This window comes from Toxotes jaculatrix, chromosome 15 (genome assembly GCF_017976425.1).
Source record: "Toxotes jaculatrix isolate fToxJac2 chromosome 15, fToxJac2.pri, whole genome shotgun sequence".
In the NCBI taxonomy this organism is placed as follows: Eukaryota; Metazoa; Chordata; class Actinopteri; family Toxotidae; genus Toxotes; species Toxotes jaculatrix.
In genome coordinates, this window is record NC_054408.1 from 4,999,157 (window position 1) to 5,022,781 (window position 23,625).

A 23,625-nucleotide genomic window follows, 5' to 3' on the forward strand; every position below is an offset into this window, starting at 1 on the left:
CTCGGCCAGCTCATCGGTCCAGGGCGGAGGCTGGCGCTCCGTGCCGCTCCACTGGAACTGCTGCTGTTCCGGTGGCGGACAGTGAACCGCCGGCTCCAGCTTTGCTCCGGTTCACGGCCGCAGAAGAGAGAGAAATGGCACAGGCCGTTCGGCTCCGCTCGCGGTCGAAGATGTGTTGCTACCTCTGCGGCAGGTCCGCACAGAAGCAGCTGAAGTCCGTGTATCAGTGCGACCACAGACACTAACCCTCCCCCTGCACTCCCATCGCACAGCGATTGAGTGGTGACGCGTTCACGGACAACGCAGACAACGCAAAACTTTAAAGGAAATACATGAAAATCACAATTTTCATGTAAACGTTTCTGAAATAGAAAATTGGACTTTACGAGGAGCATTTGAAGGCACCGTAAGGTCTTCTCACTGTACCAGCATAACTTGGCATTTGGCAGGAGAGTTCAGGACGCCAGTTCATTCTGTACACATATATTGAATGCAGTCACATTACAACTGCTGGCTAGATATTAAGGGAAAAATCCAAACAAAATCCTGAGAAAAGGAAGGGGTGTGGAAAAAAACTAACAATTTTTTATGGTAAATAAAACATATTTCAATATATACAAAGTATATTTATATTTTTTAACCCAACTCATGTTCGACTTTGGTGCTATATACACTTAAAAATAAAATTATCTCTGCAAACTCACCAGGACAAACAACAGATGATGAAATCTCCTCAGTCATCCTCAGCAGACCGAGCGAGCAAGGCATCCAAAGAAAATGTAGGGGAAAAAAGGCCACTCCTGCAACACAAGTCATTTTTTTTATTTCAAATAATATTTATACGTTTGCTCTGTTATAAAAGCTTTAAAATCCTGGATAAAGGAACTTTTTCCTGGAATATTTAAAATATACAGAATTATACATATCCAGAGGATTGTGAGACTGAAGTTACTCGCCAAAATTGTATGTGTCATTCTTTGATTCCTACAGAAAAACAAGGCATCCAGTGGTAAATAAATGTTTACAAAGCGAAGGTGCAATGTCAATGTCACTGACAAAACCAGGTATTTTACATCTAATATACAATGCCTTTAATCTGAGGCACATTAAGGAAATATTGTCTATATTTCTGGTTAAAATTATACCTACAGAGCTACTGCAGCTGAACTGTGGATTCTACGAGCGCTCATCTGATTTTAACCCAAAATTTGACGAAACACAGAGAGCAGGTTAAAAACAAGGCGCCTCATTTCTCTTTCTTCATATGAACAACAACAACAACAAATGATTTCCGAACCTTTTGAAAAATTTGCTCCGTTTACATTTTGCCTGAATATTAAAAGTAAAAGACAGAAAAAGTAGGAAGAATCATTACACATTCTGCAACCATGTAAATTTCACATGTATGATGTCTCGAGATATATATATATATATATCAAAATACAGGCATTTTGAAACTGAAGTATAGAGACATGAAACACCTCAGAATTGTGCATTTGCATAAAACATGGAGTCCTAACAGGTTCTGCTAAATGGAAGAGACTCCACAGGACAAGAGGCAGGAAGGTATGGACATATTAATCATGAACAGATGCATCATTTCAACAGATTAATAAACACGTACAGAGATCCTACTATTTTTCAGTTCACCCTAAAACGTGACAAACCTTGGAAAAAAAAAAAAAATCAGTGTCATTTTACAAGAGTAAGCCCTCAGACATACGAACACACACACACACACACACACAAAAGACATACACGTGCACACATACACACACAATGTCATCTTAAATATCTCAAAGGCAACCACACAGAATGCGTTACAAGGCAGTGAGTCTATGGGAAGCGATGTCTGAACCATTTACACAAATAGAACTGTTAACATAACAGATCGGCTACAGTCGTGAATGCTGGTGAGGAGGAAACCAATGAAGATCCCGGCTTTTAAATAACTGCACACTGCGAGCACCTGCGACCTGCCCCACAGATATGATAAGTGCTGACTTTGCAGAAACACGAGCTCTCCCATCAGCCCTTAATGTTTCAATCCTTCAGTGCAAACAGCCCTGAAGAACAAAGAGGTGGTCAGAATAAACTGTACCTGCCTTCAGATGAATTCACCTGCACATTTTAAAACAAGATGGTAATTAAAAACTAAAAAGAAAAACAAAACATTTAGGCCACGTTCACGTTAATGCAGGTAAATTTGAAAATGCCACTGAGGTGTCAAATGGCGTTCAGTGCAGGCCAGCTAGTGCACGAGCAAATCTGTCTGTGAACACCGATGGCTCTTCATGAGCTCTGTGGAACAGCTCAGTTTTTTTCCTGTCTACACTACAACGTGAGTCTGGTGTTTACAATTTTACTTTTAATTTGGAAAACTGTTGTGTTTTTGTTGACTTGCAGAGCCGCAACTCAAACAATATCTTAGAATATTTTATTCTGACTTGTGTATGTAATTACACTGATCTTGTGTTAGGCCATAGATACTACCAAAACACTTGAAGTGCACCGCAGTACTGTGGCTGAAAACATCCAGCGTAGACAGTGACAGAGGACTGCAGCTACTGTTGATGTGCAGAGAGAAAATGCAGCATTTTTTCACATTTATCTGCAATAGTGTGAACATGGCCTGATCCTCTGTTACCACTTGACAGAAGATGACATGTTGCGTGGACCCTGAGGACAGTCAACAAGAAATAGTATTGTGTGGGAGTAGTATTGTGTTGAACTATAGATTGTGAAATGCTAATTTCCATAAATTAGACAATAATGGCTTACTGACTGTACTGATGAGCAAACCCAACTCTTCTTCTGTGTTGACCTGTGACAACTAACCAGCACTGCTTTCAGTCAACCAGGAAAAAGAAGTAAAGGACTGGAGAAAACCCCTGGTGCCACGTTTAGCCTCCCATACAGCAGCCGAGTCCTGACTCAGTGGCACAGCAGACCTGTCTTATATAACACACACACACACTCAGTTATTTCAGCTTTCCTGGGGTGTGCTCGGTCCGGCTTGTTGGGCACAAAAAGTGGCCAAAGGAATGATCCTTATCTCTCTCTCTCTCTCTCTCTCTCTCTCTCTCTCTCTCTCTCTCTCTCTCTCTCTCTCTCTCTCTCTCTCTCTCTCTCTCTCTCTCTCTCTCTCTCTCTCTCTCTCTCTCTCTCTCTCTCTCACACACACACACACACACACACACACACACACACACACACACACACACACACACACACACACACACACACACACACACAGAGTAAGCCAAATGAACACACAGCTAGCAAATGAAATATCTGAAGTATGTCTTCGTCTCAGGTCTGCTGTCAGCTGGAGTTTTACAGCAGAGGCTGCTGATAATACGCTGCCTGCTGCTGCTGAGGAGCCTGGTGAGGGGGAGCAGCCACAGGATAGGACACAGGAGGCATGCTAGGGTTGTGATAGGTTGATATGTCCATGGCCACGCCTGCCTGGGTTGGGTAAGAAGCTCCGGTGGCTGGGTTCATGTACTGAGTGTTCACACCACTGCTGCGAAGAAAACACAGATTTGACACTAAGTACCAACAGAAAATGAAAACTGAGTCTGAACTCGTGAAAATGATGATCTCTCGTTTACATGTAGCAAATAAAATGCGAGGTTGATCCTCTTTGATCGTTCTCAGGATCTTTCTAAATCTCTTGAGTACAACTAAACCTTTAGTACATCGAAATACTATGACAATAATCTATTACTGAATATTGATGACATGATATCTTGTTCTTTTTATTAAAATCCAGCTGCTCAAATGAATGATTTCTAGCTAACTTTAATGACAAACTCAATAAGTTCATGTGACCTCAGCTTTTTCTGACAGCTTGCTGCTCTGAACAAACCTGCAGGCACTGTGTTATATATAGATATTGGAAAACTATTCAAATTAACATTATGATACTAATGTCAGCCACATCATCCAGCCCTAACACAATCTATATGAGACTTAAAACTACATCCAGCTTGAGGATGCTGTAACTGTCTGGAAAACAGTCCAGGGACAAATAGGATGAGGATCAGCCAAAATAATTAGTGTTGATAAGCAAGGTATATTTACACCTATCATCCATCCTTTATTCCTTTATCTCACTGACATTACCAGCACTCTATCTGTCAGGTTATCTACCTAGTATTAGCTTGTTAATGCCAAAGATCTGAGGTGTTGATCCACCTTTAGTCACATGATATGACTCCTGTCATAGGAGGTCCTGCAGAGTTTCTACTGTGACAGCCACACAGATCTTGTTTTCTGTCACAGGGCTGTTTTCTTACCTCATGTAGGGAGGCTGAGCAGCTTGGCTGTTGGGTGGGGCTGAGACATTGGGGGGCAGCGAATGCAGCTGTCCAGGCTGGTCGCTGGGCAGATTGTACGGCTGTGCAGCAGGAACCTGGGGCATCGCTGGAGGCAGGTAGGGAGCACCGGCTGGTCCGAGGTAGCCCTGAGCAAGACAAGAGGGAGAAGGGCAGATCAGCTTTAATAAATACAGAGGAAATGCTTGTTACACAGATCTTATTTGTTCAGAGGGTGTAGAGAAAGTCAGTTCTTCACCAGTCTACTGAGTGCTCTAATAACAAGGGAATCAAGTGGCAAAAATAACTTGGAAACATTCACATTAATCAGTATTTTAAAGAAAAGGTAATAACACAGCATGTTATGTTATGTACACTGCATGAAGACTTTTATAAATTATCAAATGAGGACTAGACTCATAAATAGCTATTTGACCCTGTGTCCAGTCCTTTTGCGGAGCTAAGTGAATGATTGCTGGCTGTAACACGACAGTGGTATCTGTCTACCTCTTGGCAAGAAGGCAAATATGTGTATTTACCAAATGTTAAACTATTCCTTTAAGCCCTTTAAATAAAAGTTACAAACCTACATAATGAGTACAAACACCAAGAATTAAATTACTATAAAAACTGTGACAGCCAAATTCTCATTCAGGACTCTCAGATGCAAATTACTGAGTTTATAAATCCAGAGAGTTTCTTTCCATTTCCCCAGAAAGTTACTATCATCTGCCTCTGTCCCTTGGTTGACCCGAGCAACACTAATAAAAGACAAGTCCATCACTGAATGTTTGGTCTCCATAAAAATGTCTGGCTGCTGGGAGTTAGATACAGAATGAGAGAGATAAAACATTGCTGGATGAAGTGTAAACTACTCCAGTAAGACAAGCAGAGCTGCTGCATTATTTTCCACACATTAATACAAATATAAATAGTATCAGGATTTTATTTTTGTAATTTCAAGTGACAGAATCTCTGTCACTTGAAATTAACGACCTGGTAGTCAGTTTTACAGTGCTCTGCAAAAACAACACATGATCAAGGGTGGAAAAAAAAAAAAAAAAAGAGCAGCACTCCGGTGTGGGCCTGCCCAATGAAGAGGACATTTTTTAAACTCTCAGGGGAGAGACAGCGACATCAGTCATTAGAGAAAACAGCCTCAGCCAAGAAAACCCAGGCAGCCTCCAACTCCCCAGGGAGGAAAAAAAAGGCTGACTGAATGTCAAGCTATCTGCAGGACAAGAAGCAAAACCAACAGCTTTATAGGACAAATGCAACACGGTTGAGTTAAGAATGTAAGAAACAAAACCTGGGAATAAAATGTAAAGTACAATCACATGACTGCTCTGAATGGTTTCTCTCTCTGTTAGCCCCATGGATAAAAACACAGTAGACATCACATCAAGGGAATAATATAATCAATAGACAAGAGTGGGAGTCTACACAGTGCTGACACTCAATTATGCAAGGTAATTGTGGGCGGCTATGTTGGTAGTTAACACACAGATTGTCAAACATCTCCTCTTTAACACAGAAAAGCTTTTTTATATTCTGAACTATGAGCCAGCATTTGACTGAATCCGTCCCTAAATTATGTATGACATAGCTGCAGCTTTTCATCGATTCAGCACTATTTTCAGGACCGAGAAAAAAGGACTACAGTGCACCAACAAGTAACCTGAACGATTTGTTTTGTTGACTATGCATACCTGAATTTCATGTATGAATCCTGAAGAGAAATTAGGCACGTTCATGTGCAAGCCTCAGTTCACCATCATGTGTCCTGCCATTTAGAGCTTCTGCTGTTAACTTAGAAAAAACACTTCCCCAACCACCAACTGCATTATACTTATTCTTATTCTTCAAATTCAAACCAAAATCCCTATCTTAATGTCTAGAACCTTTGTCTTGTTTAGTTTGTGAACAATGTCAGTGTAGACACAGTTATTCAATGAGCCTGTTTCTGGTGAATTATCTCCACCCCGTTATTTGATGCTATGTTTTGTGTGCATTTCATTTGGTTGCGTGCTGCTGTTTTGTGATCGATGTATTGATTCACAGGCTTATAGTTTTAATGTCCTTTGAGACAGTGAGTCTTTCACCACAAAGCAAAGCTGCATAAATAAAATATTCATATTCACAAAGATTAAATCGTTGTTAAGGTGAGATTTCGGGCAGAACTGCGGACAATTTCATTGCATTTCTCTGACCTGCATGGCCACAGCTGAGCCGGATGGTGCATACTGCGGCTGCATCTTGGAGTAGGATGAGTAGAACGGAGCCTCGTTCATCAGCTTGTTGTAAAGATCCAGGGCTTCCAAAACTTTCACATTCAACTCTGACAGCTCTGAGTGTTTCCTGCAACACAGAGAGAAATATTTATTGGGCAAGAATATTCTTCTGAAGCTTTTCTCATGAAAGGTCTTCTAAAGTCTCGACAGCCAAGGCACAATGATCGCTACAACAATATTAAAAGTATAAGTAGGTCACATCTGTGACACAGTACCTGTCAATATCCTCCAGCTTCTCATCAATCATCGGGTTCATCTGTCCACATGCACCTGTTCAATCAGATATTTAGAATTAGGGAAGGAAACAAAAATAGAGTTAGAACACAACAGTGTAGCTCAGACCGACTGCAGTCGCCTCTGGCAGAGCGACCAGATTTACACCAGCATTAAGGTTTATACCCTCCAGCTGGATCAGCTCTGGAGCGTCAGGAGTCGGATCTGCAGGATCTGCATTCTGCAGCAGTGCCAGTGTTCTGTCCATCTTTCCCTGCAGAAAGAGGAGAGCAGCTTCTGGGTTGGTAGTCTGATAGAAAGGGGATTTGGGTTAGTAAATGTATGCCCACTATGGAAATGCAGTACCTCGTCTATGACGACAGGCTCAGGCTCAACTTTGGTTTCCAGGCTCGTCTCTTCAGGGCTGGCTGTCTTTTCAACATAAGCCACTGTAGATCAAAAGGTTAAGTTCAATCAGCAGTTCTGAAACTTATTTCCTCCAGTTGAAATCAAACAGATGACACTTTCTAAAGTACAAAATATAGGCCACAAAGTGTGTGAAGCTGAGGGGGCTACCAAAAAAAAAAAAAAAATCCTACCTGTCTCTGGTTCAGCATTCAGGTTGGTTGTGACAAAGTTGGAGGGGAAAAGACCCACTCCTCTGTGGTTCTCTCCTTTCCACCAGTTTGGATCGCTGTAAACAAAACCATGAAACAGCAAAAAACATCAATGCATGAGCTTCTAAGAGTGAGGCGTACTGAGCGCCTGGCTAACGTTCACACCAATCAGAGCCATCACAATATAAAATGCTGGATTAATTAAAAAACTTATGGTGTCTGCGACTGCTCTGCTGAAGTCACGTATTAAATGGGTTATACACAGTTTTTTCACACAGTTGGACTGCATGTAGCTGAAGAAAGAATAAACCTGCTGCTACGCTTATCTGTATTTCACAGTCTAAAATATATCACTGCTCTGAACTACAATGATTAGGAAGTCTTCAACATCAGTGACCTTAACTCTAAAACTGGTATTTTGAGTAAAAAGCAGAGCTGATTCTTGATTGGACGTATAATGAAACTGTACCTGTCATCCAAAACCAGGATAAGTTCTCCAGCTTTGAAGGTCAACTCATTATCTTCAGCCGCTTCAAAGTCATACAGCGCACGCACCTTCCGGACCTCCTGCCCCCCACCACCATTAGTGTGGTTTGCGGGGTCGGAGGTCACGGTCAGGGGCCGTGTCTCTGCCTGTTGCTTCTGCTCCTGCAAGGACAGCTCAATGGCTGGAGGGGGCAGAGGTTTGCATGAGAAGAAGAGAGAACAGAAGGGAAGTGGAAAGGAGAAAGGTTTCTTTGTCAACGATCCAACACATATGGGCTTGGCACAGACACAGGATTCATCACTTTTATTTAATTTTTTGTTATTTTAAGAATATAAACAGCTCTCTGAAGAATGATTAAAGGCAACTAAACAACCTTTTGATGCATGGGAATGTGAAATCTAGCTGATTATCAATTCACACTGGTACATTATTAATGAAAATGAGTATTTTTCTGAATATTGGTGCAAACTGAAAATAACAAGCCCCAAAAATAGAGTACAGTGGCTGGAAAATACGTATTTGTTGTAGAAACAGATGCTTAGTGAGAGCTGATGAAGGTGTGTGTGTGTGTGTGGAGCTGAACCATAGCATTTCACTTTACCTTTGGCCAGGTCGTCATCATCCGATGCTTTGCTCGCAGCAGGTGTGCTGACCTTTGTGGTAGACCCCTGTGGTCAATATAGAGAGATAAGGTCATGTCTCTGTGTGTGTGAGAGTGAGAGAGTGCGTATACATACAGGAGGGAGAATGCAGCACATTAGACTAAAAGAGAAAGACTGATTTCCAGAGACTGTGGTGCCATCTGCAGTTCATGCTGGGGACTACATGTTGGTCAGAAGTGTGGCTCTAGCCTTCAGACAGAAACCCTCCACACAGCTGTCTCATTATTTTCTGTCCAAGGTGACCTGAGGCAGCTCTCTGACACGACACTGAGGTCAAAGTGGACAAAACAGGTCAGCCGGACGTTGCTGAACAACAATTCTCGACACCCACATATTCACAGTGGGTGGCGTAATGTTTAATATTGTCAGCTGTTGAAACAGAAGGTATTACAAAGGCTGGTCCAGTACGATATAAAGAAAATCTAATGTCCTGGGGCAGATTTACAGGGTAAATCCTCCAAACATAGCAATAAGACACAGCTATCAGAGTTTGATTAAGTGTTGATGGTAGTGTTAGTGTGTGTTTAATGGGTGGAGTTGTCATTCCATCTAAAGCTAGCACACACAACTGCACAAGCTACTTATGACGACTTTAACTAATGGACTGTGTAGCAAGAAAACTAAATACAAAGTGTAACAACATAAAGGTAAAAACAGGAAGTGAGAAACTCATTTGTTTTACATTTTTTTTGATAGACTATGAGAGTGTTCAGTCAGAAAAAAATAAGAAAACCTGAATCCTGTCCATAAATGACCTTAAAGTTATGATAGCGAAAGGTAAATGCTTGGAAGCGCTGCCACAGCTTGAGTCCAACTACCTGCTGCTGTTTGCTCATCAGCTGATAGAGATTAAATGTCATACCTGCGGCTCTCCATTAAAGCAGGTTTCCCAGCCCTTCCCAACACATAAAATGCAGCACAGCCAACAGAGCAGAGCCAGTGGCAACAAAGGGAGGATGGGAGCAAATTTAATTCCATGTTCTGAGTTGTCTGTTTATACCGTAAACAAACAGAAATAGACATTTATGCCTGGTATTGTGGATTATTTATCTAGAGTGTTATGCAGTGCATTCTGTGGCCACTGTCTTAAACAGTCTGGACAATGTTTGGACTTGATTCTTTGGACATCTCCAGGGTTTCTCTCTCACACATGCAGCACACAAACACTCCATTTGGTTTAGGTTTAGGGTGTGCAGGCGGCAGGACAGAACCGCCGTCAACACGCCCACTCGTTCGCTGTGAATTCTTCGGACAATGACCGGCTCTATTCACACATCGGCTCAATCAGACATTACACAGACTTTGCACTATGGAGCTGGTGGGGTAAAGTCCGTCCAGCGTCCGGGTAAACTGATTCAGAGATTTGCGTTCAAACATAAAGCTCCTCTGGGTAATTTCTAGAAAAGTTCAGGTTTGCAGTGCATGTGTGAAAGCAGCTTTCAATTGCACCTGCAAAAACTAACTTGTAACACATATAACATATATTCATTTGCTTTTTTAAGAGGGAATCACCGCTTCTGCATTCTAGTAAAACCACAGTGCACACACAGCTTTGCTGTAAGTCACATATGTGGAAAAACAAAAACGAAAAATATATCATGAATGGCAGTGAACACGTTTTGTGTTCATGTTTAACTTATTCAATTAATTTGTCTTGTCGCTCTTAAAATGTACTTTTGAAAGCCAAGTGAAAAACTCAGACCATTCAACATCTAAAGAAGCAAAGTCCTCAGTAAACAACACAACAAAAGCTGTCAGCCACAGAGACACAATCGTATCACAGATGATACCATTGTAGGTCAGTTGCTTTATGACAACCTGGGAGCAAAGTCTGCTTCAGCCCTTGACACATACAAGGTTGTGACATAATTAATCTCACAGACATCAAACAAAGAACAGAACAGAAACCAGAAAGCAGATCTGTCCACTGCGATCACAAAGCCCTGATCCTGGGACATACACACACATTTCTACAGAATTATGTGAAATATGTGAAGAGGAAATTCCACCGAAAGCTCCAGCCATATAAACGCAGACAGACGAGCTCCACCCAACCTGAACCTTCATGCTGGCAAGACACTGGTCTGAAACCAAACACTTTTTTTTACTGTGGTACATGGACTGTAACTATAATTAGGGGAGGAGTGTGGAGTGATGGCTGCCGACGCATTACGTCTGTTGGGTGACAGTCAAGTCTGGCTGTGGCTAAAAAGTTTTCCTTGCCAACAGCCACTTTGGCAAACAACCAAACTGTAGTTTTTCCACCGAATTGGTATTGACTATTGGCATGTTGTGTATGTTTAGGTGTTCAAGATGCTCTGTCACCGTTTTTTTTGTGTGTAAAAGGGAGACATTCTGGATGTGTTTCAAAGTTAGGCACTTTAAACCAGTGAATGTTAAAAGGGGAAACAGATTTGAAGATAATTTTGTAAACTGGAGTGAATTTTTCCCTTGGAAATTATATAAATTACCGTGTTGATGTGTTGCAGAAATTAGTTTGGGCTAAAGCTTAAAGGAGATGGGAGAACCTGGGGACAATGTGTTATAAAAAAAAACAGGTTCAAACAACATGGATTTTTTTTTATTTTTTTACTGATATTCTGTATTACGTCCACATACCTGTGAGGATGCGGAGGGGAAACTGATGCCCTCCTCTTTTAAAGACTTGATGGTGGCGCCGATTAGGCTGAGTTGTGGATCCTTCTGGAAGTCTTCTGCCCACTCCACCATCAGAGCTTTAAGCTTTTCACATACCTTAGGGTGGGCCTACACGGGACATGCAAACAAGCAGTTGTGTTGCTCTCTAGTGTTTTTATGATGGAGATGGAGACTGTAACGGCTGCCGAAATAACTGGTTAAGGACTAAATGGTAGTAAGAATACAGTTAAGATTCAGTTGGTGGCATTTCAGTTAACCCTCTTCAGAGAGTGAGGGAGCACATATGTGAGAATGACACTGATCAAGAATGTGCAAAGAGATGACAAGACAGATATGATATCAAAATAAGAATCGTGAGAAAATACCCTGCTCAGCACACTCCGCACTTCACTGGCAAACTCCCTTGAACAGATTTCCAAGTGGAATATTTTGCCACAGTTTGACACACAAGCACCCAGCAACTGCAAGAGAAGAAGGTGAAATTGAAAAAATGAGATTAAACAGTATTTCCACCCAGAAAGGGGATTATTTCTACCACTCACGCTACTGAATTATTCAAAGCACCCATTAACAGCTAGTGAAGCTTCTGCAATTATAAATGGTTTTGATGAGAACTGGGCTTTAATTGTCAGAATGAGTGAACGCAGAGATCTAAAAATAGAGCAGGGCATGTGACAGTATTCGCTCATGGTGACTCAGATATAGACACAGGTCTCATACTTCTCATCTGAGACAAATACTCCCGATATGAAACCTTCCACTTTCCTGTATGGCTTTAACAATGGGAATATTGGATCAATTACAGCTCCACCGCAGCTTAATTGCATCAGTGAATGCAACACACTTGAATTTGGCCTTCCTCAAATCTACTGAACTTCATGTTGCTTTTCTCCTGTTGTTCATGGAGACTTTTGTACGCTTTGATTTTAAAATGGTTGTTTTGTGAACATGTGATACAGACAGATGAAGAAAAGCAGCCTGGGATAGATTTCGCAATGTAGATACTCATTAGTTATTTCCATTTTGGGAAACACCATTAACACATGAATGAAGATTTGACCCTAGTATAGTGACATTTTACGGTTGTTAACTTGATTCATTTGTGATTATTGCTTTGTGAGGCATTTTGATATCAATTTGTTTTGTAATTACATTATTTTTTACTTCATAATGGCAGTTTATGAAGCATATCCATTTAAGAAGTTAATATCAATTGGATCTTGGGTCCAGAATTTTTAGCTTTGGAAGAGAATTTATTCATGATCCAAGTTTCTAGCCTTAGTTTGGGCACGTTATTTGTTATGTTATATAGGGTGCAGCAAATTTCTTGATGGTATCTCTATCTATGTGTGCAAATTGGATACCATGACAGCACAGCAACAAACTCACATTAAGGGCCTGCAAGGCAACATGAGGCACTTTGTGGTTGACTCTCTTCATAATGGATCTCAAGCTGTCCTTTGGCCTGGAATAGAAGAGAACAGAATTGCATTCATCGCTAGAATCAGAATTACTAACAAGCACAGAGATGCTCCTGAGCAGGTCTTAATGATATGTGGTGTAGAGTATTTTCAAATTCAAAATCTCATACAAATATGCTGTACTTTACAAGCAGCTACTTGAACCACAGTGCTGCAAAATTGCTGATGAGCTCTTCTTATTCAAAGAAAAATGCCTTTTTCCAGCTTACCCATTGGCTGTCGTCCCAATCTTATCACAGATGTCCATAATGAGCCCCCAGTCATCTGTTGTGTTGTTTTCATTGGTTGCCTTCTCTGGAAACATGTCAAACAGGGATAGAGTACATATGGTCCTGTGAGAAAATATCTTCACTGGCATCGCGGCCGCTTGTCTTCAAACATAATGCATTCGTGGGCAGACATGCTAGTCGCAGTGGGAAAGTGTTACACTAATTAATGGCAAGCGCTGAACTGCCACATTTTAGAACTGGTTAATGTTGTACCAAGGCCTGTCAGCCTAAAGTTGAAAAAAATATCTTGGAAGGATCATAGGCCACACGTTTCACACCTGTTTTATTGTGTGAATTTGCAGGGTTTCCCCAGCAAAATGGTTAGTCAACATGCTGAGCCACCGCTGTCTTAAAGAATTTTAACTAAAAGTTAATGTTTCATGTTCAGTTTCGTAATATTTTAGAAAAGTGTCTTCATTTATCTGACAATAATGGAGGCAGTGTTTACGTCAGGTGAGAAAACTCACTGCTGCTTTGTAATTTGTAACCTGGAAATCACTCAGACATTTTCAGCTCATAGTAAACCCTGTCATGAGACTCATCATGACTATGTCACACTCAGAGAGCCAGTTAAGTGTAACAGTGCACTATTGTCAGGTCATACAAAAACAGTGATGTTGCAGGGACAGATAAGGGGGCTGACCTGGGAACTTTGCATTAGATTTACATGACGGGTGAGAAAAGACACCTCTACAACACAAATGACCACGCTAACACATTCTGATCAAATTAACTTGTAGTAGCCAAGAGTCTTAACTAGAGCCCGAGCAGTTACTTGATTAAATGATCTGCTGACAGACAGAAAATTAATTACCAACTATTTTAAACAGGGAAGCAAACTATTGGTTATATTCATCATCCATTAATCTGTAGCTTAGTTTCTGTTTGATCAATAAAATATTGACAATATTGAAAAATTATCAACGAAAATACTTGAAACCAAGGGTCACATCTTTAAATTGCTTGTTTAAACAATCTAAAGCCTTTGGAAATTCACACAGAAAGACAGATTTTTTATTTTTTATTTTTTTAAATTGTCAATTTATTTTCCTTCAACTGACTGCTCCATTTATCAACCTACAATTTCAGCTTTCATCCACTACTTAATTAGGACTGCAACAAAACATTGTCTTTACTGTCAATTAATCTGCTGTAATTATCTAAATTAATCAATTAACCACTTGGTCTCGAAAAATGAGAAAAGAGTGAAAAATCTTATATTGAAGTCCAAGGTGATGTCTTCAAATGTCTTGTTTTATCCGACCAACGGTGAAAGACATTAAAAATATTCAATTAACAAGTATTATTTTTGACCTTACTACTTGAAAAATGACAGGATAAATCAATTCTCAAAATAGTTATTCCATTGATTGACAACTAATTTCAGCTTTCGTTTCACCAACGATTACTTTTATTGACAAAGAGTCTGATAGTAATTTTGTCAATGAATCAATTACATAATACAACATTGTAAATTGAATGTCTTTTGTAAACTGCGATGAGCATTTTCACCATTTACGAGCCTAATCAATTAATCGAGATTTGCGCCGATATTAGAGACAATTTAATTGAGAATATCAATATGACCTGATTTGAAATCAGGTGATCGTTTACTCGAGCCAGTCACGGTTTACATGACTCAGAGTCAGTTACCAAGCAGTCGCTTATCCTGCCAAATGAACCGATCGATAAACTTGTTGTTGACAGCCTGTCAGCTTGTGAGTTATACACATTAACGAAGTGAGGCTGAGAACTGTTTTGTTGTTGTTTTTTACCAAATACTGTCTGTGATGAATAAACTAAAGAACTGAAGCTAAGCTAACGTTAGCTCCAAGTGTTGTTGGCCCTGTCGTTAGCTGCCTCTGACACACTGAAAACACCATAGAAACAACACTTCACTTACCGACATCTTGGTCAAATGGATTTTGGGCAAATAGAGGCATGCTAACGACTTGAAAAGAGTCAGACTATTTGACGAAAAACAAGTATATATATGTTCTGTGGACCAACGTTTAACCTAAACAAATATCTCTTCCTTGTCCATTAAACTCGCACCAGTTGCTTTTCCGGAAACTTGGCTGCCTTCAGGGATGCCTGAACAGTATTTTTAGACGCTGGAGTGTGGCAGTCGAAGTTTTTAACACTTTTAGTGCTTTAAATGATTTGAATATATATATTTGTAATTATTGAAAATATAGCGTGTTTACATAAATGTATAAAAATATTTCACACAATACTTGGCACTTGACGAGAACGCCTCTGTTTGCCTATGTGAAATACTGACATCTAGTGGGGAAAAGGAGATTACGAGGGCATTGTAACTTTCTTTCTTTTTTTTTTTTTTAGTGAGTACATTTAGACTTTCAGTGCCCAAAGTGGCTCAAAACAAAATGAGCTGGATCCCACTATTACATAATGACTTTCAGCTGTTTAACCAGCAACAGTAAAACCAGCACACTTTAGATGTGTATGTAATGTGATGCCTGTGGAAATGTTTTCCCCTGAAGGTCTGTGACAGATCAAAACACAACAGATGCAAAGCACACAACAGACTACACAAGGTAAGCTTCATTACGTATAACCGAGTCTGGGCGCGCTTTAGGGGGCGCACTTCACCAAGAGCGTCTGTCTACAATCGGAGATATTGACAAAGATCACAACCTTATCTAAAGATAATTCCTGTTCAATTAGTCCTACTCACGCCCGCGGGCTCCCAAAGGACAAAGCGGCTAGATTTTATTCACGCGAATACAAATAGTCTAAATATATTATAGCCTTAATAAATAAAGTCGCACATTGAAATGACTGATTTTTAAGGTGACATTTGAGTGAAAACGTCAGAAAGCGAAGGTGGAACTACAGGGGAGCGAACCATCTCGCTTCGGGACGTCACTTCCGTGTGTACCCCTTCCGTCCCCTCCCCCGTTCGTTTCCTGACTCGGTGAACCTGACAGTCGCCGTTGTCCGGGACCAAAGACCGTTGAGGGTTGCAGTGATGTCGGCAGCTGCTGCGGGGACCAGCAAAGCAGCCCACAGCGATGTGGCCCCGAAGAAGAAGAAGGGACCCGGCGCGCTGGCTACGGCCTACCTGGTCATTTACAACGTTGTTATGACAGCGGGGTGTGTAGCGTGTTTCCGCGTGCTAATGCTGCTGTGGTGGAGTGTGTGTAAGTGTGTTTGTGTGTGCGCGCGCGCGCGGTTTATAGCAAGACATATCTAAATTATGGGAGCGAGATTCCCCCGTTGTGCAGTTACAGCGTTATTTTTTGATTATTTTATGCTAATTTTATTTAGTTATTATTAGAAACGCTGCTAGCACGATGCTGTGTAGTGAAGTAAATTTGAATTTGCTTCCCAACGTCCGACGGCTTATACAGATTAACGTTAGATGAACAACAGACAACCACCTGGCGTGCACTTTAATTGTGACTGACTGGTTGCCACCCCACACAATACAGAAATATATACAGACAGCTGGTTTATTGTCTGCTGCTGTCAGTGTTTTTTCTTTCCCTCCAGAAAGTGTGGGTTTTCATCTTGCTTTGTCATGTTAAGTTGCAGGAGAACGACCGAGTTTTAGTTTTATTCATTTACACGTTAGAATGAGTTAAATGTAAAGAGCCACCAAAAGGGCTTATTCGTTACCTCTACCTAAAAGACATATAGGGTTAGGTTATAACATAAGAAAAAAACAAACCAAATAATTTAGCAGAGGTTAAAGTTTTTGCAAACATGATCTGCAGAACTAAACCCAAAAGTCGATGGACAAAAAAATGTCTTATATTCGCAGACTCCTCAAAAGTGAGGATATACTACTTTTCACTGCTTTATTATTATTAATGTATTTTTTATTATGTTATTTTGAGCTTTTTTTCCAGATATAACTATGCACAGCGATTATTTTCATCATCATAAGTCATCTAGAGATATTTTTTTCTGACAGATTTTATTGGACTGCATTTTGCATTTCGAATGAGTTCAGTTAAGTCTGTATTAAAGCAGACAGCTCATTTTATGACCTCCACTGACTGGCCCAGATACTTGCACAAATTTAAAAATGTAATTATCTGGAACCATGAACTGAGAAATCTCTCCACGTGTTTTATTGCACTGATTTTTAGACTGTTGCACAATTGAATGTTGGGTGTTGTTTGCTCACTGTTCCAACCAGTTAGGTCACATTGTGCCCTACTCAGTGTTGGTGGGCCATACAGTGCTTGCTTTGTATTGAGCACAAGTTAGGGTGTTGTATATGCACGTTTTCGCCGTTCAGATGCAGCGTCTGCATTCAAATGCTGCTGTAGCAGCTAAGCTAAGCCTGTTCAGTTCCTGCTGAACTGGTTCTTTTACTGATATGATTATTGAGGCATTTTACATACAAGTCACGTTCTTGAGCCTGTGAAACCAAAGTGTGAACTCTCAGCTCTGTGCTGCCGCTGACTTCTCACCCCCCTGTGGAGGGAGACAACTTAAACCTGAATGATGTCATGCCTTACATTACATTGTTATGATAATTTTTTGATTGTATGCAGTAAAACCCTTATCAGGCAACAGTTCTCCATCCATGAAAATACCAATTTGGCTCAATATGAACTCTCTTTAATAATTTCTCAAAAATAAAACCGTCTAACACAGTTTTCTGTTTCCCTCATAAGATCATCTGGTAGATCTTAAGTTTTTACAATGAATATCCTGATATTTTTTTCCCCTCTGCTGTGCAGGTGGCTGGTGATAGCTGTGGGTCTGGTCAGAGCTTACCTGGCCAGAGGAAGTTACCATGGGCTGTACTACTCCATAGAGAAGCCTCTGAAGTTCTTTCAGACTGGAGCTATTCTGGAGGTGAGATAAGCACAAAGGGCTGGGAGATATTGACAAAATCAAATATCACAATATATTTCATTAAATACAGTATGTATATAAGATGTGGCAGTATTTCAAAGGCAATTACCACTTCTCTACATATGCAGCAGTTATTTTTATTTTGATGAATTCATCATTAGTATTATTAGCATTCAGTTAACCTTTTATTAAAGTATTTCATGTAATGATTTTACTGGGCTGTTGTCCTATCAGTGATCCAAGCAGTGCAGTGGAGCGACTGATAAATGGAAAACCACTGTCAGGATTTTGATGTTTGTGTTCACATTACTAAATGGATAAATGAATCAGCGAAAAATTGGTTTACTTATTAATCAAAGACTTTTCCAGCTGCTACAAAAAGCATCAGGTCAATAAAATCTGGTTGAGTCCTGGATTCAGGTCTGGATGTGCAGCGCCACTGAATTTCACAGGCCTATTATCTGTACAGTGTTTGGTATGTCCTCCGTAACATATCAGGCTGCTATGTTAGGCTGATACACACGTGTCTATAGTGCAGAGGCACAGGAACATGAGGTGTTCCAGTGATCCTGTCCAGACACGCTGTAGCTCAGGAATAGACTTAATTTTATCAAATGTCAGTATCTTCCATTCATGAAATGGTCTGTGCAGACTGAACACTACAGTCTTGACAGTGTCAGTCACTTTTAACTGTTAAAAGTTTAATTTTTGTGTTATGAAGTTGTGTGCATTAAAAAAACTTTTATGTATGTCTTGTGTCTAGTGTGTTAATGAGAAATCAATGATAACAATAGTAATATGAGCATGATTTCATGGCATTAATCTAAACAATTTCCAGGAAAGCATAAAATACCCAATAAACCACAAGCAAGCCACACATACAAGTTTAAATAATCTGTCCTCTGCTCTGCTCCCAGCAGCATATTGAGTAATTTTTTCCTCTTATCTTTTCCTTTCGCAGATACTGCACTGTGCTGTAGGTGAGTCTCTCATCAGCCTCCACCCTCACCTACACTGCTCTCTGTTACCAGTAAAACCTCTGTGTCAATACAGATTGCTGCAGAGAGAGTATCAGAAACTATTTTACAGTTTACTCATGTTGATGTCATTACAGTTTAACACGTCAAAATGTTCTTTTAAGATATTTGTAATTTCGTTTTGGCTATTATGATTAAACATTAGCTTATATGAAACCATTCATCTAAAAATAACAGCACTAAAGTTCAGATTTTGTTGAGATGTGAATTCTACATATGTTCATTTTAAATGTGACTATTCACAACTCAAACAGCTGGAGTTATAATTAAATTTAAGGTGAACATACTGACAGGTGACAGTTTAAAGGTAAAACCTGGAGCACATGCTTCCATGCAGGAGCGCTCACTGAATCCTTAATGATAATCAAAATGATGTTATTCATATGTTATGGCCTTTGCGGTGACCAGATCTTACCCTAACCAAACACCTGCCGGGGATTTCTGTGTTTGACTTTTAGCTATTTATAGTTTTGAATGTAGAATGCATCTCACATGTACATATGTACAGACAAACAGAAGCTTTTCATATTTGAAGTGTTTGCCAAAGAGAGAGCTGAGAAGCTGTTGGCTCTTGTGGTGCTAATGTGAGGAGAGACCGACTCTCGCCTGGCTGCCTCGCTGTGGTTCACAGTCCATTTTCTTCATTATCTGGGATTTGAAGCTAAAGCTAGCTGACCTTTCCCACTGCAAACAGGCTCCCTGCAGCTGCTGTCCATTTAGAGGACACACACACACACAAACCCGCAGCTCTAGGTTCCTCTCTACTGGGCAGTCAAAGACACCACATCAACATTCTTTTGTGTGGATCTGTCTGAGAGCTCACACTGTATCTCGTCCAACCAACTACTGTATATTTACTAATAAACAAAGCCTCAGTTTAGTGTTTAAAACTCTTACAAGAGGTGCAGATTTTTTCTTTTTTTTTTTCATCTTTCATCGCTATATTTTGTCTTTTGTCTCTTATCTCAGGAATTGTACCGTCCTCTGTGGTCCTGACTGGATTCCAGGTCATGTCCCGGGTCTTCCTCACCTGGGCCGTCACACACAGCGTCAGGGAGGTAAGATGAGTTTCCTTCCAGTTCCCACACACATACTTACATGAATCAGCCTTTCATTGTGCAGTCTGTCTAATGACACAGCAGTGTGAATAGTTCCATGGCTTCATGTTCAAAAGTGACCAGTTGATGTACTGTTTGCCCTGTTGATAGATTGGATTGGATTAGATTGGAGAGGAGTGAACGTGTAAGTAAAGTCAGATGGTTTTGCTATTGGATAGCAGGAATGAATCTGCTGAATTTTATTATAGTGAATAACGTATTTCGTGTTTTAAATGCTTTGTTTCTGTTGTGTGTCTGTTGTATGACGCTGTACTGACATTTTTATCGAGCTGTTCCGTCGTTTCCTTCTACGTGAATGCGTATGGAAACTGTGAGTGTGTGATGAGGAGTGCGCCTTTCTTTTTAACATCGTATTTGCATTGGTTTTAGCCTAATATCTGAGGATAGAAGCCAGCGGCCTGCAGCGTGATCTGATCTCTGTGCGTCTGAAACAAACAGCATGGTTCTGTGATGTCTTGATTAGCCTACCATAGAGCAACTACTGCAGCATGATGCAAGCCCGTCTGTCCCTCTGTCCTCCTCCCATCATCTTTTGTGTGCGTGTTTCTGCAGGTGCAGAGCGAGGACAGCGTGCTGCTGTTTGTCACAGCCTGGACCGTCACAGAGATCATCCGCTACTCTTTCTACACCTTCAGCCTGCTCAATCACCTGCCATACCTCATCAAATGGGCCAGGTAGGATGTCTGAGATTGATGTCAGAGCAGGAGACATTTGTACCTGAGTCTGCCTGCTGAAAAACATGGATGAACAATCATTTCAAGATTAGATCATTTGATAATCAGACATCAACACTGGGTGAATATTGAATGAATGAATGATGTCATGTCAAGTTTGATTATTTTCATTATTGATTTAGTCAGTGCAGATGTTTATACTGTAACTGATAAACGATTAAGAGATCAGTTAATTGGCAGAAAATTAATCAGGAGCCACTCTGAGAAACACTGAATTGTTCAAGTAATTTTTCAATCAAAAATACCAATTCACTGGTATTAATAATAAAACATTTCAAACTATTGAAAATTCAAGGATAATTATAAGGAATATTAAAGTGAATATTTCCAATTAAACCATTAAAATATATTTTATTTTTGCCATTTGACTTGTTACTGGAAAAAAGTAATTTTCTTATATATTTGTAATCTGTTTTCTTCAGAGTAATAATTTCTTTATTAATTACTTTTTGCAAATTTTGGGAATTTGTTATGCTGCAGTTTACATCACCTTATGTAAACGCTAAAATATGTGTCACTGAGGTTTCTTAATATCACAGCAACACATCACTCTCTAAAGGCATTACTCCCAGCACTGATTAGTTATTTAAAAAAAAAAATCATCAAAATCTTGTGCAGTTTCCACCATAAAAATCCACATCTCTCTGTCTGCCTAATGGGATTCATCTGCATCTACAACCAAGGTAACAGTTGTTAAGTGCCTCCCTCCCCACGGTCTTTGTTGCTAGGTAGCAAATGAGACCGTCGCTATATTGGTATTCGACTTTTAGTTTGAGCTGCACCCTGAGAGACAGAAGAATTGGTCGTGCACCTGTGGAAAATTCAGTGAAGGATCAGGGAAGTCAGTGGCTGGGTTTGCAGTGCTAGTTAAAGAAGAGGCAGAACTTTTTATACACTTTTTATTTTCTCTGTTTGATGTTCATTCTCTCTGTAGGAGAAAAGGAGCTCAGTGTTTCTCTCATATTTAATTGAAAGCCTGCTCCTCAAAAGGCCTGATCCCTCAGCAGTTCGAGAATTAAAAATTTAGAAGCGTACAGAGGCAGTATTATATCTGTTTTATTTGCGTTCTTGAACTTTCTCATCAAGCGGTACGTGATATGACCTGATATTTATATCACAGCTTGGATATAATAATGTAATGTACATTGCACTACTTTCTCACGATTGCACTGCTATGGTGTTTAAATGTCCTTCTATGGCTGGCTTTCCTTTAAAAGACAGCAATTTCTCTGTGTTTTACTTGAATCGTTGCCTACTTGCTTGAATCAGAGCCTGAACATATTCTCAAACATTCCTCGTACTCCTCCACTTTTTTTTTTTTTTTTTTGAAGAGATAAAAAAATGTTTCTGGTATTTGCTGCCTCTGGCAACGACTTTATATTCTCTTCTGCTCCATGTATGTATTTTTGTAAAAACCAAACAATTTCTGAACTATGGATGAGGGTTTTTTTTTTTTAAAGACCACTTTCTTCATCATTTGGTCATTCTTCTGTAGCAGTGTTCTGCACCCACATTTTCTTTGCAGGAAAATGTTTTGGTTTCAGGTTTTTACTGGCCTGTCAGTGGCATTGCTTGAGTTTCGAGCATTCGCTGGTTAACACCTGATGCTTGTGGTGCAATTAGCAAAAAGCCAAATCCATATCATGCATATCTCCCTCAGTGTTTTGCTGTTTATAGCAGCTATACTGCCCACCCCTCGATGTGCAGAAACAATGAATAATGAACCTGTATGATTTCTTCATTTCACTCTCTTGCCTTCTGTCTCCTTCCCTCTGCTTCAGGTACACCTTTTTCATCGTGCTGTATCCCATGGGAGTGACTGGGGAACTGCTGACTATCTATGCAGCGCTGCCGTACGTGCAGAAGACAGGCCTGTACTCTGTCACTCTCCCCAACAAGTACAACTTCTCTTTCGACTACTACACCTTCCTCATCCTCATCATGATCTCCTACATTCCCCGTAAGTCAACAGGCAGGTGTTGCACCTCCATAAACACGCAGCAACAGTATTTTGCTCCCAGTAAGAATTTACTTTAAATCACAAACACTGCACTGTAAAATAGAAATTGGAGTCTCTTCTCCACATACTGATCTTCCTCTGCCTCCCCCCCAGTCTTCCCCCAGCTTTACTTCCACATGATACGACAGAGGAAGAAGGTGTTGGGCCACGTGGAGGACTACAGCAAAGTGGAGTGAGCTGAACAGTATTGAGACAGATCTGAGCGAGGGAAAAGAAACCAAAACAACCAACAGAAGAAGAAGAACAAAATCATGTTTGCTCATTGAAACACAAAATCCCCAAACCCCCAGAACTGACCTGGCAAATGATCCAATTATCAAGCAACATAATTTTTTTTTCCAGCTGTAGTCTGGGTTGTAATGATGCTCACAAATCATGAAAGAACTGGGGTTATATTTTTGTTGTTGTTTTTATTTATGAACAAACTGCAGTTACTTTTGTATAGTGAGAGCTTGCAGCTACAACCGAACTGTATTTTGACTTGGATACAGTTGTGCTGCCATCTGAGCAGTGAGCAGAACTCAGTCACAGCAAAGCATTTCTGTCAGTGCAAATTATGCACTGATAGAATCGATAACCTCCTTTTAAATGACACTATAGAAAATTCCCAATCGATTTCTCATGTCCCCATCGCTTGTCTTTTTTTTTTGTTTATTTGTTTGTTTTTAAGAAGCAGTTCTCCTTTACTACGCTGCAGAAAGAATAATGTGAACACTAGTGCTGCAACTAGGTTGTCTGTAGGTTTTGCATCTACAGTGTGTTTGTAGGTGCAAACTGTGGTCCAGATTTGTCATTTTTTTGTTTTGTTTTCTTTCATTCATTTCAGTCAAAAGTTTGATTACATTCCTAATTTAGTCTAATAAACATTTTTCATTCTGTG

At 40.2% G+C, this 23,625-nt stretch overlaps 2 protein-coding genes across 3 annotated transcripts; one reads left to right on the forward strand and one right to left on the reverse strand.

Annotated features, from left to right (window-relative positions):
• Positions 1 to 806: 806 nt before the first annotated feature.
• stam2 (signal transducing adaptor molecule (SH3 domain and ITAM motif) 2) lies at positions 807 to 15,089 on the reverse strand. 2 transcript variants are annotated; one of them, XM_041057369.1, is made up of 14 exons: positions 14,901 to 15,089; positions 12,938 to 13,022; positions 12,637 to 12,712; positions 11,613 to 11,708; positions 11,209 to 11,355; positions 8,529 to 8,595; positions 7,910 to 8,108; positions 7,423 to 7,517; positions 7,190 to 7,272; positions 7,010 to 7,097; positions 6,826 to 6,880; positions 6,530 to 6,677; positions 4,302 to 4,468; positions 807 to 3,523 (listed from the first exon to the last, which is right to left on the reverse strand). In XM_041057369.1, exons 1-14 carry the CDS (start codon positions 14,938 to 14,940, stop codon positions 3,337 to 3,339), a joined length of 1,533 nt encoding a protein of 510 aa, XP_040913303.1. In that variant the 5' UTR covers positions 14,941 to 15,089; the 3' UTR covers positions 807 to 3,336. The 2 variants fall into 2 exon arrangements, with proteins under 2 accessions (XP_040913303.1, XP_040913302.1); XM_041057368.1 differs by having other exon boundaries at positions 807 to 3,526; positions 14,901 to 15,088.
• An 821-nt stretch (positions 15,090 to 15,910) lies between these two features.
• hacd2 (3-hydroxyacyl-CoA dehydratase 2) lies at positions 15,911 to 23,625 on the forward strand. Its single transcript, XM_041057889.1, has 7 exons — positions 15,911 to 16,117; positions 17,719 to 17,836; positions 18,798 to 18,816; positions 19,843 to 19,931; positions 20,544 to 20,665; positions 22,507 to 22,685; positions 22,839 to 23,625. The coding sequence occupies exons 1-7, from the start codon at positions 15,993 to 15,995 to the stop codon at positions 22,919 to 22,921; spliced, it is 735 nt and encodes a 244-aa protein (XP_040913823.1). The 5' UTR covers positions 15,911 to 15,992; the 3' UTR covers positions 22,922 to 23,625.

Bases quoted from the DNA above. Each gene is read 5' to 3' on its own strand.
- hacd2 (XM_041057889.1), top strand. From the start codon at position 15,993: ATGTCGGCAGCTGCTGCGGGGACCAGCAAAGCAGCCCACAGCGATGTG. The intron at 16,118-17,718 runs GTGTGTAGCGTG...TCTGCTGTGCAG, and splicing joins AACGTTGTTATGACAGCGGG to GTGGCTGGTGATAGCTGTGG. The intron at 22,686-22,838 runs GTAAGTCAACAG...CCTCCCCCCCAG, and splicing joins CATGATCTCCTACATTCCCC to TCTTCCCCCAGCTTTACTTC.
- stam2 (XM_041057368.1), bottom strand. From the start codon at position 14,940: ATGCCTCTATTTGCCCAAAATCCATTTGACCAAGATGTCG. The intron at 7,098-7,189 runs GTACTGCATTTC...CTCTTTCTGCAG, and splicing joins AGCCTGTCGTCATAGACGAG to GGAAAGATGGACAGAACACT. The intron at 3,527-4,301 runs GTAAGAAAACAG...TTTTCTTCGCAG, and splicing joins GCTCAGCCTCCCTACATGAG to CAGTGGTGTGAACACTCAGT.